Consider the following 18390-nt stretch of genomic DNA (forward strand, 5'->3'; position numbering starts at 1 on the left):
CCCTGTCATTCTGTGAGAAACTTTGACTTCTACTGTGCTGGTGACAAAAGTGTGAGCGCTCACTTTGAGTTCATCTTCATCTCAAGATAAACTGACACACAAACAGCAGAAAGACAAGTCAGATTTTTAACCCCTCAAAGTCAAAGTCAACGTTACTGTCGATTCAGTCGCAAATTACATTTCTCTCAGGACCCGAAAAAAAAACAGGTAAAAGGAAGAATAACATTATACTATAAAAAATATGTATATATTGTGCACTAGTGATAAAGACATAAACACATGCTGTAAACCTGTATTGATTTCTCTGCAGTTATTGAATACATCGTAATTAATGATAATTCATTATTTAAATTTCCCTCTTAACCCAGTTTTTTTTTCATGTATAACCTTTCATGTGTATAAGATAACTTGGTAATAGAAATTGGTCATAAAATGTATATTTTTCTCATCTAGGTGTTTCCAAAGTACTGAATTGTTGACTGCACTTCGAGAACCCAGCGGCAGAGCTGCAACATGGAGCACTAATCTTAAAACAGATGGAGAAAAAGAGGATTTAAATTGTTGTTTTTTTAACCTCCAGTCATTAAAGAAAAGAAAAAAACACATGCCAACACTTATAGAGTTTGGATTGATAAAAAACATTAGGATTATCACTTTGTCTTCGTGTTTCAAATCACACCTGGATTATATATGTTTGCCCCCTCGACCTCTTAATCCCGTATAGGACCCCCCCCCCCATAAGCAAACATGATTGCTTCCTTAATCTTGGAAATGGTTCTTAGCTGTTGTTTAGTTTTGGTGACACATTATTCTTTAAAGCAAAGATGGATAAATGACATTAAAATGTCCCACACAAATGTGATGTCATTAGTTTTTGAATCAAGCTTCTTTATTCACTATAACCACTTTTCCACCTATGGTTCCATCTCGCCTCGACTCGCCTCGGCACGGCACTGTTTAGGTTGGTTTTCCACTTCCAAAATAGTACCTATTCAATGTGGGCGGAGTCATCACAGTGCGGCTGCATGAAACTGCTGTGACTTTGTTTTACACACACACACACACACACACACACACACAAACGAGTTACGAGTGACTTGTAAAGCAGTTGTTTTCAGTGTAACTGAATCATTAGAATCAGTTCATTTAAAACGATTTGTTCAGTACTTCCTCCATGACCGGAGCACAGACTCCGCCTGACACAGTCACTGGACTGAAGTACAGCGGCAGGGTTTGTGCTGTCGCTAAATACACCACACTCCTCTGTTGAATATTAAGATTTAAGACATTTTAACACAGTAACCAGACGCCATTTCAAGGAACATTTGCATATTCCAGTTGCAGCTGATGATTATTTTCATTATTGGTTCATCTACTGATTATTTTTTATTGTTTGTAAAATGCAGAACATGTAGTGAAATGTCTATTGGTGTTTCCCAAACCCCAAAAATGTTCACTCACAATCAAATGAAGAAGCTGAAATTATAAAACTGGATTGTTTCATAAATATGCAGAAAATAAATAATATAACTAAATTGAATTAGTATTTGTTGTATTTGTAACAGTTAATTCTTCTTAAGATCTTCAGGCCCATTGAGAAAATAACCCTGACCAAACAATGATGATTATAGGAAAACAGTTGTTAGTAATGAAATGTAATCTTACATATTTAAGGTACAGATATCAGGGATAATCCTTAGAGATGTGATTGAAAATCAAGCTGGCCCAGCTGAGTAAACAACAAACGCCACAAAATACGACGTCTCACTATAGCGACTTCCTATAGGTCATCTACTTACTGGCAAAGTAGGGGTGGCTGTTGCCAGGGGTAACAATGACAACCACATAAGTAACAGTGCATTATCGGGCAAATAATCCTCTTTCATGTGCTGCTCAGCTGTTTGCTGTTTACCACAGCATGGCTGGAAAAACATCGAACCATCACAGTCATCTCAAAACTATGACAGAATAATAAATTCAAGATTGTGACCAGTCCTGAAGTTTGAATGGGGTGTGCCGGTGTATTCAGTCAGTGACTGTGGCCGAGCACCTTTGAACATAGTGAGCTGTCACATGTTTTCCATGACTGGATTGTTTCCATTATCCAGTGAAAGGAAAAACACTGATTCTATCTGATAACACAAACACACTGGCATCTTATTATTCCTGTACAACCCGCTTAACTGATCACTCTCTGAAGCTTCTTGTTTTCTCATGGTGGATGATAATTTTAGACATTTGTCATCATTTCCAGGACGCAGTGTGGCATAAGATTGCATTAACCAGCCTGGAAATACATGTGATTGTGATGCTCTCACAAGATGTGATGCCGATAATGATGATGATGATGATGATGATACTTATGATGACACTACTGCTTTGACTCTGTGGGCTAATTTCAACCACGACAGTAACAATGACAGTATGGACATTCAGATCACAGTCCCGAGGTAAAAGCATGTTCTTCTCTGGATTAACTACATCTCATCTTCAACCTGTTGAGTATGTTATGAGCAAATCTGTACAAAACAAATGAATTCACTCAGATGTGCTTTGTTTTTAAAGTGCTAACAACAGTTAGCTACCGTTAGCTCTGACCTCCGTCTAGCGTAGTAATGTTGCAACAGAATCGAGAAAGACCAAATGCACACTGGGTGCGGACAAATAATGCGTAATATGTGTGAGTGTGTCACTTGATTTGACCTGTTTGTCGGTTGACTGCTGACTGTTAGCTAGCTCCAGGCGAGTAAATGATCCAGCCACCACAAACATGCCAGTGACACAACTTGAAAAATTGGTTTGGGGATATTTAATCGTTGCCCAACCCAAGTTTACTATAATCAGTGTACTTTCCATTTATTTATATATCTTTATATTTGCTCAAAAAAAGAACAACTCACTGTTAGCAGTAGAGTTAAAATACAAAAAAAAACAGACTTCACAAAAATCAAAGATAATGGCGGCACAAGCTCTCTGAGTCAGGTAGGTCAGTCAGTGTGACATCATTAGTGCCGTTTATCACATTATTACCAGGCCAAACTTAATTTATTGATTGATCTTACTGACATAGATACCTTTAAATATTATACCTGCCAAAGATTAGTTAGCATTGCCATTGTGTGTATCTTAGTATCAGCACAATTATGAACAGCCTCAAAGAGCAGGTAGCATGACTCTGCTTCTCGCTAGCTGTATTTGACATTAGTGATTAGTCAGGGTTTTTTTTTTTTTTCATCAGGTGACCAAAAATAAAAGTAAACAACACCACCAGCCAGTAGCAAAGTCCCCTGCATGACGTCTGCACATGACTTGTAGAGAAGCAGATACATAGTCAGCTTCTCCTGTTTTTTCCAGTTGTACTTTAAGTGTATATGTCAAGTCAGTCGACAGCAAAAGTCCCTTTAAATGTCTCAGGATTCTGATCCAGGTGACAAATGGGAAACTCTCGTAGATCATTTCTTCCATTGCTGGAGGCACCAAGCTAACCTTTCACCCAACCACACCTTCCACAAACGAAACTCAGGTGATATTGATTTATGTTCTCACTTCCTAAATAACTATGTTCTAAAGTAATGCACATATTACTTAGGTGGTGTATAACATGAAAATCAGAAATACTTCTACAGTAAGTGAAAGGTTGTTGTTTTTTCCAAGGGGGACTTTAGCACTTCCAAGACACACAGTCATTTTGTGCTGGTGTGAGTGTGTGTCACAGAACAACAACATGTGAGCTGCTACCACATCTGACTGGTTCATGAACATGTGATGGGAAGTTGGTGGAGTTGGTGGTTGTTGATGGGTAAACAATGGGATTATCCGATTGTCTTCTAATTGCCCTATTTGTTTTCTTGTAAGGATACCATTTCTGTACTAATCCTAATTTGGCATGAGCACTATACTCACTCACTCACTCACTCACTCATCTTCTAAGGCTTTACCCTCCACATGAGGATAAAGCCAGTCCATCACACAGCCACATACAATAGAGACAAACAAGCATTCACTCTCACACCTATGGTCAAATCAGAGTGTCCAATTAACTTAATCCCCAAATATGCATGTTTTTGGACTGTGGGATGAAACCAGAGAACCTGGAGAAAAACTTGCAAACTCCATGCAGAAAGATAAGCACCATCTGTTTTTAAATAAAGTATATTACAATGTATACAATCACAGAAACAGATTTTTTAAAAAATAGCATTTTAGCATTTATCTATATGGATAAAATGCCTATACGCTTATGTGTATGCAATCACTTCAATTACCAGTGTGGTCTGTTTATTACAATAAAAAAAGCAAAATTATAAGTGAAGTGGACGTTTTTATAATGTTAGAGCCGTTATATAATGGTAGAACCATGCAGAACTCGACTGTTGCATGGCAACAGGTGTTCATACACACGACTATTACAAAATACTCAGGTTTAATCATGTTTCAGGTCAGGTCTTTGCCTGATTTGTTTCTATCTCAGACAGCTTCAGTATAGCTGACCTCAGGTCTACTCTACTTATCCTTTTCATCTTGTCCGATGACTTCCCTCCCTCCTTCTCGGTGTTAAGGCCCAGTTCCCCCTTCCCTGGGGTGGGTTTTACATCTAGTATGTCTGGACCATGCCGGATGTGATGTGTGTTGGCTAGTGACACAAGTCACGTCGCCTGCTTTCCTGGAGCGCTGGGTCTTTAGCCTCTGAGCCCTGAGCCTGAGTCCAGACTGTCTGCAAATTAGAGAAATTAGCCCAGCCAGGCGCAGGTCAGTGAAATAACCCAAATCCCAATTTCCCCTCCCTGTACACACACACACACACACACACACACCCTCTACTACCCCCTTTTAACCCCACTGGAAGATCCACTCCTGGAAAAGCATCCGTGCCATATGGCAACAAAGTTATCATATATAGAAACAAATAATAATAGCAAAAAAAAAAACAAAAAAAAACCCAATCAAATCAAATGCTATTTAAATATACTCTCATATATACTTATTTTCTGTGGCTTCTGTTGAATAAATATAATAGACATAATTTCCAATAATTAAACTGATTGCATCTGAAATGGAATCATTTGGAATTTGGAATAATTAAGGAACTGAGTTATATGCCTTTGTAATTTTGACATTTTCAACATTTGGTCTGCCGGTTATGCAACATTCAGTTGTAGATTACAGGAATAAAAAAACAATTATATCTGACAGTTATGTGTCACAATAACATGACAAATATGTGGTTGAGAAATGTGAGACATTACATGTAAAAAACGCATTTTCCCTCGAAAATCAACGTTAATTTCCACATTTCATAAAGGTGCATTTGTTCTTAAGCCATTTAACACATGAAAATGTCGAATTGTACACTTGCCTGTATCATATCTTTACATTTAGGAACGTCACCGTCACTTTTTTACCTTCACATGCTATTTTTATCTCTACTCTTCTGCTTATATTTATGCAGACCACCAGGTGAGGTGACCCAGCACGTCACATTGCTGCACTCTCTCTCTGTGTGTGTGTGTGTGTGTGTGTGTCTGAAAGTAAAGGGGACAGTCACCAGACAGGTGTCTAAATCTCTTTCCCGTGTGCTGGGATGACCTGCTCTACATCTGTACAACGTGTACCTGTGAATGAGCACGAGTCGGAATAAAATGTGAGGATCAGATATGAATGGGAAACATTTTCCAGATTTTATTAAAATAAAAAAAGGTTTAAAAAAATTGCACTGACGCCCTGGATTTATTTACTGGTCTGTTTCTTAAGGGTCTTTAGTGAAAGACATACCACAGTGAGATGTAGGTCAAGGAGATACATTGGCAGCAGATTGCTCATTAAGTGCCAAACCAAGCAAAAGTCTCCGAGTGTGTTTTTCAGTGGCAACAGGCCAGCCATCTGCTCTCCCTTTATTCATTCATTAACCCTTTAGTCATTCTTTGTGTGCGCACGGGACGAGTGTATGTATTTGTGTAAGCGCTCATCACAACAGCGGCAGCACTTGCCCGGCCAAGTGTATACGTCACTTGTGTTGTTGTCCGAAGCCAACAGTTGTGTGTCAGATGGCTCGGTCACATGACCACGGCCGGCTCGTGATTGGCCGTGGTGCTGAGCTAAAAAAGCTTGGCGCAGCCCAAGCTCATGAGTTTCTGGTGACAACAGAGTTGCTACAGCGAGCGCGGATATCCCAAAGGATCTAACTGATGGGAATCAAACTCTGAAGACAAAAGAGAGCGGATCGAGGAGAAAACAATTAAGGGATGACATAGCCAAAGAAATGAGGATCCTCCAGCCAAAGACACATGTAAAAGTAAGTCGTTCTACTTTATTTCATTTTCAGAAAAGGGCTGGCTGACCTATTGACCCTTTATGAAATAGCTGGCTAAACTGAATGGCCATTCATGAATGAACTTTGGTTCTTCATGAATGGAAGTGGCTGCTTGAATCATTAATGACCGACAACAGGTGTAAAGAATGGAAGTGAATCTTGGAAGTAGTCTGAGGATTGTTTTAATTATAATTAATTAATTAAATAGTTATATATATTGTATTACAGTCATAGTGTTTAAAGACACAGGCACAAAAAAGATGCTCTCATATTTCACTGTATATTTTCTGTCTCAGTTCTTCAACAGGAAGAATGCAATGCAACAGTTTTTTGGGGAAGAACTAAAACACTTTTTTCTCTCCTCCTTCACCCAGATCTTGAGCGTCAACCACCACAACTAAGACAAGGGACTTATCCCAACCTTAACCAAAGTACTTTTATGCCAAAGCAACTCAAACCAAACCAAACACGTAGGAAGACATCGCCTGAAAGTATACGGCATAACGTCAACATGAAGCTGGATAAAGCACCAGGAGACATGAGCGGGTGGAGGGAGGTGGACTTCGCCCTCAACTGCACCTACATTGTGCCAGACCAGGTGTCGGACCCCAGTTTCAGTTTGCCCAAAGCCATGACCTCCATTCCACGCAACCTCACATTCGACTACGGCACAGACAATGAGGTCAGTTATTGATTTACTTGAAATTGCACATCAACAGAGTTACTGGAGTAAGTTTTTCTGTCATGAAGACAGCAGCACGATTGTGAGATTAATACATTATACTAGAAGAATAACAATTATGTGTTACGTAACATTCTGTTGGGGGCCATCTGCATCGGTTTACGAGGAACAAAAGATCTGCTGACTAATGAGTTCTTCACAAATACAGTATGGTGTGTGTGTGTGTGTGTGTGTGTGTGTGTGTGTACATGAGGCCACTGGCAGCTTGAGGTCAGGGGGCCATTTTGTTTGTTCCATACTTGAATATCCATGATTTTATTCCATATACACACATGCCCAAAAACTCTTAGTCACGATGTAAACACATACCCACGCAATCATCGAGAGCTTGCCGTCTTCCAGGTGATCTAATCACATCGAGACTTCCCTCAGGTCTATTTACTCTTTCTCTTTACAACCATGCCTCACTGTTCCCTTTAACTCCTACACCCTTTTCCACTCAGGTGAATCAGAGCGTTACGTCATAATCCCGTATCAGTCAGTCAGCTGTCAGCAATCGCACTGCAATAAAAACATCAGACATGTGCCTGGACATGTTAGCCACTGCAGAGGAAAAAGGAAGACTTTCAAAGGGAAATTAAAAGCACCATAGCTAGAGTAAATATTTTGAGAAAATCATAATTTCTATCTTGTCCCGGCGACACTTTCTGCCGCTCTTCCTCTCTAACTCTTACACTCTTATCTCCCTGCCCCCAAATACTGCTGCAAGATAAGAAAAGCCTGCTAATAATGGTCACATCCAGGGCTTAATTCCAATCCTGAGCCCTTGTTTATCGTTGTGAGTGTCTGTACTGTATGTGATCATAAAGATAGAAAAAAAAAGGAAACAAGAAAACAAAAAGCACATGCTCATACAGCTGCCGGTAAACACTCCTTTGTCCACTCAGTGGTTTCCTGAAGATGGCATCACATGAATCCTTGTTCGCTGTCGCCAGAGCTGGGAAATTCATTTCCCTTAAAGCTTGTGAAACACAGCTGCTCCTGACTTGTGGGATATGTGGGCATGTTGTCGCCCTAACATCACACGTTAGCACAGTATGGCTCAGAGGGAAGGGAATTTTCACACAAGGTGAGTTTATAGATGAGTAAAAAGTCCAGATACAGTCACACACGTGTCTATACATGGGTACAATTTGCCACAATAAAACAGGTGACTGGTTTTTATGTTTTAAAAACCAGTCACCTGTTTTATAGTTGTGGCTGATTTTTGTTTTATCAAGAAGATCCAGTAACTTAACATCCTTACATGTAACAAATGTAACAACAATTATGGTAAAACTACATAGCTGAAAACTGTCATTGTGATTCCAAAATTGAACTTGTTTTTTTTTGTATTTGTTGACTTTTTTTGTTCTTTTGATTAAATCTAGAACTTGTTGATGGTTCGATATGTTGGAGATTTTAATCTTAAGGGTCTTCCTGGTTAAATAAAGGTTAACAAAAGAAAGAAATAAGAAAGACACACTTGGTCTATTTGGAGGATGTGAGGCACGTGGCAGATGGGGCGTTAGCAACGGGTTTCAGTGGAAGGCATGGATGGGGAGGGAGGGTGAAGCTGGTGAGAAGTGTGTGTTGGGGGGAGTTATGTGTGTGTGGGGGGGGGATTTAGGTTAAAACCAGATGATTAACTTTCCTCAAGGACAGGCAGCCAGCCAGGCATCAGGCTTCACTGTGGTGGGCACACAAGCTATAAGAACGGGGATATAAGAAAAGATGAGGAACTGGGGAGTGGGAGGGATGGAGCGTGATGGCGTGGGTGCACTTAACAACACAAACCCTTCTTTCTTACTTTCCTCAACACCCTCCCCCTCCCTCTGTTCCCCCTTCCTTCCAACCAACCTGGCTGGAGTGAGCGGTTAAGTAGCAGCAGCAGCAGTGGCCACAGCGATTCGTTAGTCACGCAACGCCAGCCACGCACAATGTCCCTGTCACACTGGCTCATCGCGCCCAGGAATCACCTCGACGGCTGCTCGACACACACCAAACACACGCCCTTTGCCGCTCACTGACCTGTTGTTCTTCTAATGAACTGATTAGCATTTACATATGAGCCAAGCCCAAAACCCCACATTGAGTTCTTCAGCTTCTTTGTTTTTGTATTTTACGCACTGGTCTACACACACAGGTCAGTTTGAAATTGAATTCTTCAATTGCAGGAAGAGAGAGTGTGTGTTTATGTTTTGGGGGTGGACGGAGTGTGAGGGGGGGGGGGGGGGGGGGGATTGACAGATTGAACAGAAAGCTCCTCAAGAAAGCTCAAGATGCTGCTGCCTGATGGCGTGTGTGAGTGTGTGTGTATTGAGGGAGGCCCAACCCCAAGCAAAGTGTGAATCATAAAAGCTGCTCTGCGTAATAAAGACGCCATTAACATAACCAGTAGGTCATCGTGATTGATTCATTGTTTTTTTTTAAGTATGCAGGTCTCTTATGAATTTCACTAAAAGAGTAGACATTACTACTCTTAACTGCACTACATGGTCACATGTCACAGTCACACGTGGTCCTAAAAAAATTCCCTTTAACCAATTAAAAAAAAATATGTTTGGGCAAGCCTTTACACAAAGTACTGCAGGGATATTGTGACTCATTGCGAGATCTATATGGAAGTTTTGAACACATTCAGAATAATACTACTTCAAAACACTAAAAGAACCAAAGAGTCAACATTTCTGAAGACCCAATCCACTTCAATCCAACTTGTAAAGATTCAAGATTCAAGATTCTTGATTGTCATTCCAACACACATTAGAACATGAGGTCCAAACGAAATTCCAGTCTCTCCAGAACCCGGTCAGCCCAAACAATAAAAAAGAACAGTTTAAAATATAAAATATAAAATATAAAATTAATATGTGTGATTATAAGAATTAAAAGAATAGAATAATAAAATTAAGATTTAAATTACTGTACTGAGGTAGTGTATATAAAATAGATTATAGAAGCACTTTGTTCTTTCTTTTAAGAGGCACATAACTCTAACAACCGTCTGCACAACAGTGGAATAAAATGCCGTGCCTCCTAAATAGAGAGCCAAGCAGGAGCAGATAGCGAGAAAAAAGAAGAGGGCCTAAAACTGAGCCCTGTGGGACCCCAAGTTTGATCTGCCAAGTAGGACCTGAGCCACTTCAGTGCTTCAGCCCTGATGCCCACCCACTGCTCTAAATGAGAGCTCAAGATCTCATGGTCCACTGTGTACTGTGCAGAGTTTTAAACCCAGATTGGAAAACCTTGCGAATATTGTGCTCTTCCAGAAAGAGCCGTAATTGGCTGCTTGAAGAGTTTGGAGGCCAAATATGGCAGAGTAGTGGCTAACACTTGCCTTACAGTATAAAGACTTTGCATGTTCTGTCCATGTGTTTTCTCTGGGTTCTTTAGTTTCCTCCTACAGTAGGTGTGAACAGCTGGGATTGGCTCCTCGTGATCCCTATTTGTGGTGATATAAATAAAAGAATAATAGGCAGTTTGGAGCCTGTAATTAACAAGAACTGTGAGATCCAGACCTGGTTTCTGAATGAGAGGTTGCACTACTGCATTTTTACAAGATCACAAAACCAGGTCCCACTGAGTGTGAGTGTGTAGGTGTGGTGTTTAATGAGGACAGCAGGTCAGAGATCAGTGGAGTAGGTCAGAGAAAGTGTAATGCTCTTCATTCGCTTAACTCATTAGCGTGGAAAGAAAGTGGGTCACCTTGTGTGCGAGAACGGTCTGGGTCAACATGACGAAGATGTAAACAACCTGCCACACATAAACAACGGACAAACTTAAGAACATCTGTGTCTTACTGTGATCTAAGGATGACTTTTATGAATACCTAGTGTACATTTCAAATGCATCACATCCATATAAATAAGTAGAAAGATGGGGGAAATAACCCTAATGATGTGTCTGTCCTGTTTTCCAGGTGAATGGCGTGTTCAGCAAAGAGTACATCCCTCAGGGAACACGCTTTGGCCCCCTGCAAGGAGATATCTACACCAAAGACAATGTGCCCACCCAGGCCAACAGAAAATACTTCTGGAGGGTAAGGAAAATAAACATACCCCTGCATAAATCTGATACAAATCTACGCTATTTCATTCTATATACTCATTTACACCAGTGTTGTGTCACATCTAGGTAAATAGGAAAATGGCCTCAGCAGCAACTATTATGAGCGGTTTTCACCTTCCTCTATTATTCTTTTTTTTTTTTAAAAAAGCGACACTGGTTGCTCAGATACAGAAGTTTCACATCAAGTCTGCGTAAATACGTCAGCAAGCAAGCAAAAACTGCGTACAGTGGTTTTGGTGAACATTTTAGAGGAAGTTGCAAACACTGGAAGCATGTAACAATGGATTCACTCTCACACACTCGTCAGAGCATTACTGGCACTCCTATAAGAAATGTGTCACATACACAAAGGAAAGGGCTATTGTTTAACACACACACACACATTCTTGTACAGCACTCATAGAGAGGACACTTAAAGAAATAATGCATTCCCTTGCACAAGCCTTAACTAATCCCAACCCTTAACCTAAAATTAACCCTAAAACAAAGTCTTAACTCATAAACAGCCCTTTTAAGCTGTGACAAAAAAAGCCCTTTAATGTCGTTGACCTCACATAGATATAAATAGAAAACACACACGCACAGGTTTCTCAGGACCCTGCATGACAAACTTAAACATAACCAGTTAATGCCTAATCCTCACAACTCAAATCTTAGCCCTAAAGTTAATCACAAATGAGGTTATGCCTCATTAGGACCAGGTTTTGGTCTCTAATACTGGTCCTGGGGTCAGTGTTTATGACAGAAAAGGTCCTAAAGAGGTAACATATACAAGAACACACACACACGTGCATGGTCTCACACAGTCCTCGTTTTCCTGTCCCCCTTTTAGTTTCCAAGTGTCCTGTTTCTTTTCTCTCTCTGATCCAGACTTTGCTTGTGTCACCCAGGAGTTTTTTTTCTGCTGAGTCAATGCCTTAAGGACGTAGTTTTTTTTTTTTTTTTTTTGCTGCCATCACGTATTTTCCTTCCGGCTTTACTTTCCTGTAAACCTGTGCGAGGGGGTGTTCCTGCTGCGATAGCGAAAGTCTTGTCAATCCCTGGGAGTAATTGCCCTATCAAACCCGTGACACAGGTGCACACAGGGCGGACACACATGCGGTTGGTTGCCTGCCAGAACCTGTCCGTCAGGCTTCCAGCACCTACTGTACATTTCCCTTTCATGCTGTTTGTTTTCAAAGTATTCTGATTCGGAGTTTCAGAAGTTGTTACATATGCTGAGTTTGTCCTGAGGGGGCGAATAAAAGTCATCATTCTTGAGGGAATCACACCAGGCAGAAACAATAACACTATACGGGGCTGAGTTCACAGACACAGAAAGAGAAAATAAAAAGAAAAGAGGGAGAGTCAGAGAGGCAGCGACTGTGGTTTAGTGGGCGGGCCACACCTCCACGCCTCCAGTCTCAAATAGTGAGGCTAATGCATAAACACACACACACACAAGTTGAACTCTCATGACACACAGAGCAGAGCTGTCAGGCACAGAGCAAGTCAGAAGATACGGGATATTTAAGAGTACATGGCAGAGGTGATGATTTTCATTTTGTTTTTTTATTGTTATTATTTTATTTAACGTATTATGTATTTTTTTTCTATATTTTGAGTGGATTTTTTTAGTATTTTAATGTCAGTTGTATTCCAATCACTGCACTGGCAGCATAGGCTGATTACGATCCACTCAAAATATATTTTAATGTTGCCGTCACAGTGAATGGCCAAATATTATCGGTTGCTTTAGAATACAGTATCAGTATAGAATGGTTCAATGTGTTTTAAAATCCAATTTTTCCATCCTTTGCAGATTTACAGTGGGGGCCATCTTCAGAACTTCCTTGACGGCTATGACGTCCACAGGAGCAACTGGATGCGTTACGTCAACCCGGCCCGCTCTCTGGCCGAGCAGAACCTGGTGGCATGCCAGAACGGCCGGGACATCTATTTCTACACCATCCGACCGGTGGAGCCCAAGCAGGAGCTGCTGGTGTGGTACAGCCAGGAGTTCGCCCAGAGGCTCTGCAGCCAACAGGACGACATCAAACAGAGTGAGTGGATGATGATGTATTGGTTTTGGCCACAGGCTTAAAAGTAGACCAGATAAACGTATATCTTGAGGCACAGAAAAGAGCAGAAGTACAGATTTTATTTTGCTGTATATCCACAACAATCATCCTGTTTAGTGAACTCCTTTCCCCTGCAGCAGAGCTAACCTTTGCTGGCTGAGAAGGGGTTAAGGCCAGCTGATTATCAGCTGTTTTTGATGTGGAGGCAGCATAATGTCACACACAAGAACCACTTGTTTTATTTCCTCAATAGATCTACTAAAATGGAAGATTAAGATATCGTGGCTGTGACTAAAATCACAGAACAAAGCCTGCATCAGGATATTACGTGTGTTTCTCTGTGACGACACACAGTGGACCTGATCTTATCTTTGAACAACATGACAGATAAGTGGTTTAAAGAGTCTTGGTTTGAACCTGCAAACACCCAGCCAACAAATCCATTTCAGGAGATTTAAAGGGGAACAGGAAACCGATGGGAGTATAGGTTAAAGTCCTTGTCTGAGTCACTTTGTCATCAGCCATTAAAAGAATAAAAAGCCATGTCATCATCCTGAATGATTGTCTGCTTCCACAGAGTCTGGTGATTCAAGCTAACTGGATACACCAGTTACAGTCCTCCAGATGACTAATGCAGATGGGGTATCATTACATTGTTTAGTCAACGTGAAACCATCATAAAAACATTCCTGCTTTTATGTCAGTGTCCATGATAATCTGATTAAGTCAAGAGTGCGACAAATTATTTCAAATGCATTTACTCTAACTGTGATTTAACGTTGGCAAAGAATGAACTGAATTACCAATGTACTGTAAGCCACTATGGTTCTCAAACCTTTTTATACCATTTTAGTACCATTTATTATTATCTTTTTATTTGTTTCATTTTGTTGGACTTTTAGTAATATTTCTGATTTTCCTCCGGAGGAAGCTTGCGTACCGGCATGCAAATTAGTAGCTTGATCCTACAAATGACCCGAGCTCTCGCAGGTGTTGACACAGTATTTATAGTGGAATATAACTGATGAGGCCAGAAAAAGGGTTTTTCAAAAAAAAAGAAAGATGGGGGGCGGGGAGAAAAAGGGAAGAGATGATTCTCATTTTCCTGTGGCCAATACGGTAAAACAGCCGTACTCAGAAGTTTCAACTAATGATACTCAGAAAGTTGCCGCACAACTGCTCAACTATAACATGACACATAGACTCCCACACACACTCAATTCTCCCACACGTAAATCACTACTGTGACTGAGAGACAGAAACCTATTCTGTATGATTCATGTGTCAAGACAAAACTGAAACTACTATCATTTACCATAAGAGGGAGTGTGTCCCGTGGGTGGATGACTGTGTGTGTGTGTGCGTGTGTGTGTGTGTGTGTGTGTCTGTGTGGTATTCTTAATTGTTGTTTTAATTACGTTGAGCTATTCCAAAAATGATGGTAATTATATATTCTCATCAGGGCATCTGGAGTGAAATCTTTGCCAAATCAATATGTGGATCACCAAAAATAAATGTTCAGTGGCGACCCCTTAAGGGAGAAGATGAAAGCAGTCAAAATACTCAAGAAAAACTGTTTTTTGTCTCTTGCAGAATACATGAGTGCTGACGAAGAGCAAGAGGCAGAGTACACCAAGCACCTACCTCAGAAGACGTGGCTCCAAGAACGGACAATGGATGCAGTGAAAGAGGAGAGGGAGGAAGAGGGGGAGGAGAAGATCGACGTGGAGATGCTAGAGAGAGACACGCCGCCCGACACACCGGACGAGCTCATCGTGGACTTCAGCAAAAAGGTTGAGAAGGAGGAACGGGCTGACATGGATCCACAGGAGCGGAGGATCATTTTCTCCTCGCAGACTGAACACAGAGAACACAACCTGGGCTTAAATCACGCATACTTACCAGAGCACAACCCTGTGCTGCCATCGCCTCACCGAAATCTCCCACTTCATCTCCACGGCCTCTACGGGCACAGAGAGGGTCTGGTGTCATCCTACCCTCTTTACCACCATTCCAGACCCGTCCAACCTCCATACCAGCTTCTCCCCCCATATGGATCACACTATCCACGCCTCCACCTCCCGTCATACTCCCCTCCCTTCCCTGGTATGCTGCCTTCAAGAGGAACCCTCCGATACAGCAGATACCTGGGCACAGATGGGCTCCCATACCCCCCAATCGGTTCACCGAATGTTCTCCCGGTGTCCCTCCCGTACCCTCCATCTCCACAGGGAAGCCTGAAAGAACTAACGCCTAACGTGTCTCCACCACGTGGTGCACCAGCCACTCCAGAGCTCTCCCCTCTCCCAAAACTCAGCAACCAGCATGAGCTTCCTGAGCAGTCTCCCTCCACCTGCGACGAGGCCATGAACCTGAGCCTGACAACAACCAAAAGCAACACGGCATCACGCCACGGCCCCGGCCACAAATCTCTCCCCTACCCACTGAAGAAGCAGAATGGAAAGATCAAGTACGAATGTAATATCTGCATGAAGACTTTCGGACAGCTGTCAAATCTCAAGGTAGTGTTTCAAATCTTCTCTCTCGTAATGCTGACTCTGTGATTTACCATTTTAAACCAATTCTCATCACATTCTTTGGGTGATCCTTTAACCTGCAGGTCCATCTCCGAGTGCATAGTGGGGAGAGACCATTCCAGTGTAACTTGTGCAAAAAGAGCTTCACTCAGCTGGCCCACCTCCAGAAGCATCACCTGGTCCACACAGGAGAGAAGCCACACGAATGTCAGGTATGTTGTTTTCCATCTCTCCTCTCTGTTTACTGATCTCAATCAAGAGCGAGACAAACACAAAGGAACACACTTCTGCACACTCAGAACACAGAAATGACTCACACACCTTTCTCGTAACCCAGAGCCTGACTTTCGTTGAGCCACTACCCTCTTTGACATATGATAGCATTTTGTATGCTTTTGTCTTTTTGGTGACTGTGGGTGTGAGGGGCTTTGTTGGATAAAGCAGGTCTTACAAAGAAAGAAAATGTAATCTGTTGTTACATAAAAGTTATGGAGAACTGGAAAAACAAGGTCAACCCCGATACTATTAATAACGTCAAGATGTTGTTATACTCCTCTGCCAAGTTTTTCCAGAATGATCCTTAAGACAATGACAACCGATTAGTTTGAGAGTCATGTGAGTGTTAATCACGAAGGCTTTCATTATTCGTTTCATGTTTTTCAGGTGTGTCACAAACGCTTCAGCAGCACCAGCAACTTGAAAACACACCTGCGCCTCCACTCCGGAGAGAAACCCTACCAGTGCAAGCTGTGCGGCACCAAGTTCACTCAGTACATCCACCTCAAGCTACACCGCCGCCTCCACAGCAGCCATGACTGCCCCTACCGCTGCCAGCTGTGCGCCCAGGCCTTCTTCCACCGCTTCTCCCTACGCATCCACCAGAGCAGCTGCTGCCCGGCAAACTTCAACGCTCCCGCCAAAGTGCACATGAAAGAGATGGTGGAGCAGTTTGACGCAAGCCAAGAGGCCGACACACTCGCGGAGACGGCGACCGCGCCGCAGGTGGAGGCGGCCGTCGAGGGCTGGTTGGCCCGTACCTTAGAGGGAGAGGGGAAGGAGGACCAGAGGGAGGCCACCCTGCTGATGAAAGCTCTGACAGCTGCTATTAATGCACCAGCAAAACCCACGGCCCACACCATACTACCTGCATCCCACCACAGCCCTTCACTGGCCTATCAGGAGAGGGCCAGTGTTGTTCACCTGCATAGACGGCCAACAGCAAAGGCCGAAGGACAGTGAAAAATATACAGACAGAACATACAGCATATCATCAGCAAAGAAAATAGATGTCGCCAAAAAAAACTCCCAGTTTTGTTCATTTAGGGGCATAACAGGGAATAAACCCACCAAAAGAAGAGCGATCCAAAGACTGGGCAAGGGTGTTCATGATTGTACTTCCTCCTCAAACTCAGTTGAAATGATTAAAAGAGGAAGGCAGTGTTAAACTGTGAAGTATTTGAAAAACTCTTTTCACTCAGGTAGAGAAGTGTTTGCTTTTTGTGCTTTAACTTATTACCTTTTTTATTTGAAATTTAAGTAATCTCTATTTATTTAGTTTTACCGTAGTTTGTTTTTGCTGGTAGTGTTTTTTTTTCTATGTTGACAAGACCAAGGAGATTGGATCTCCGAGGAAAACGGACTCAGGAACAATGCCGTAAACCTAAGTCTTTACTTAGTATAATGTAATGTGTAATATTTTACTTTGTGTCAAGCCTCTGGATATGTGTGTGTGTGTGTGTGTGTGTGTGTACAGTGAGTGGAAGTATATGTGAAAGACAGAGCACAGTGTTAGCACAAACCACCTTTCTGCTCCTCTACTGTTTTATTTATTTATGATTGGAAAGGGGGGAAAATCAGGTGTCTTGAAAGTGTCGACTAAGCATTTGCCAAAATTACAATGGAAGAATATGAATGTGTAGCACCAGTTTTCCACTGGATTTAACAGACAACAATTCAAGCAAAACACATCATTTCTTGATGATTACGCCACAGCTCAGAGCATCACTGTGCTGACCTAAAACCAACTACAACCAAAAAGAAAAACAAAATATTAACTGTGTAGCTTTTCTTTTACACTTTGCCACATTTAAATGTTTCTTACATTCCTCATATACAAAGCTTTACTGCAAATGTTTGCAAAAATCCAACCAAATAATAATTCAGGTACCTCATGTTGAGCACTGAACAACAAAAACAGGCAAAACCGGAGCATTCTTGTTCATATTTTATGTCATGTAGCGATGGAATTCAAAAACCAAACAAACTAGATCTATCTGCAGAAACTGTTCTTGAATTGTATTTTACTAAGTCAGTGACATCTTTCATTGTTTCGTAGTTTATTTCCTTTTGTATGTAGTGTATTGTTCAACACAGGCTACGAGGTGTTAAGAATTTATATGTGAGAGACTATTTTGATGATACTTTTATATTCACATGATGTAGCATATTAAAGATATTGTTTCTATACACCTGATGTTTCATGCTTGTTTTCATGTGTGTGTGTGTGTGATCCTGTGGGTCAAAGTGCAGTCAAAGTACATTATAAAGGTGTGTTTAGTGGATTGTAAACACACAATATATTGGTTATAGATTAGGCTGCTAGTGTTTAGAGAATTTAACAAATATATTTTATTTGTTTCATTTCCCAAAACTCCCATTACAGACAAATATATAGCACATAAAAGGAAGTGT

The 18390-nt window shown here is 41.5% G+C and overlaps 1 protein-coding gene across 2 annotated transcripts; it reads left to right on the forward strand.

Moving 5' to 3' along the window:
* Nucleotides 1-6140: 6140 nt before the first annotated feature.
* On the forward strand, nucleotides 6141-18167 carry prdm1b (PR domain containing 1b, with ZNF domain). 2 transcript variants are annotated; one of them, XM_058618275.1, is made up of 7 exons: nucleotides 6141-6292; nucleotides 6685-6992; nucleotides 10954-11073; nucleotides 12904-13144; nucleotides 14756-15684; nucleotides 15783-15911; nucleotides 16363-18167. In XM_058618275.1, the coding sequence occupies exons 2-7, from the start codon at nucleotides 6750-6752 to the stop codon at nucleotides 16936-16938; spliced, it is 2238 nt and encodes a 745-aa protein (XP_058474258.1). In that variant the 5' UTR covers nucleotides 6141-6292; nucleotides 6685-6749; the 3' UTR covers nucleotides 16939-18167. The 2 variants fall into 2 exon arrangements, with proteins under 2 accessions (XP_058474258.1, XP_058474260.1); XM_058618277.1 differs by lacking the exons at nucleotides 6141-6292; nucleotides 6685-6992; nucleotides 10954-11073 and adding an exon at nucleotides 12546-12630.
* Nucleotides 18168-18390: the final 223 nt, after the last annotated feature.

Source organism: Solea solea, chromosome 20 (genome assembly GCF_958295425.1).
Source record: "Solea solea chromosome 20, fSolSol10.1, whole genome shotgun sequence".
Taxonomy (NCBI): Eukaryota; Metazoa; Chordata; class Actinopteri; order Pleuronectiformes; family Soleidae; genus Solea; species Solea solea.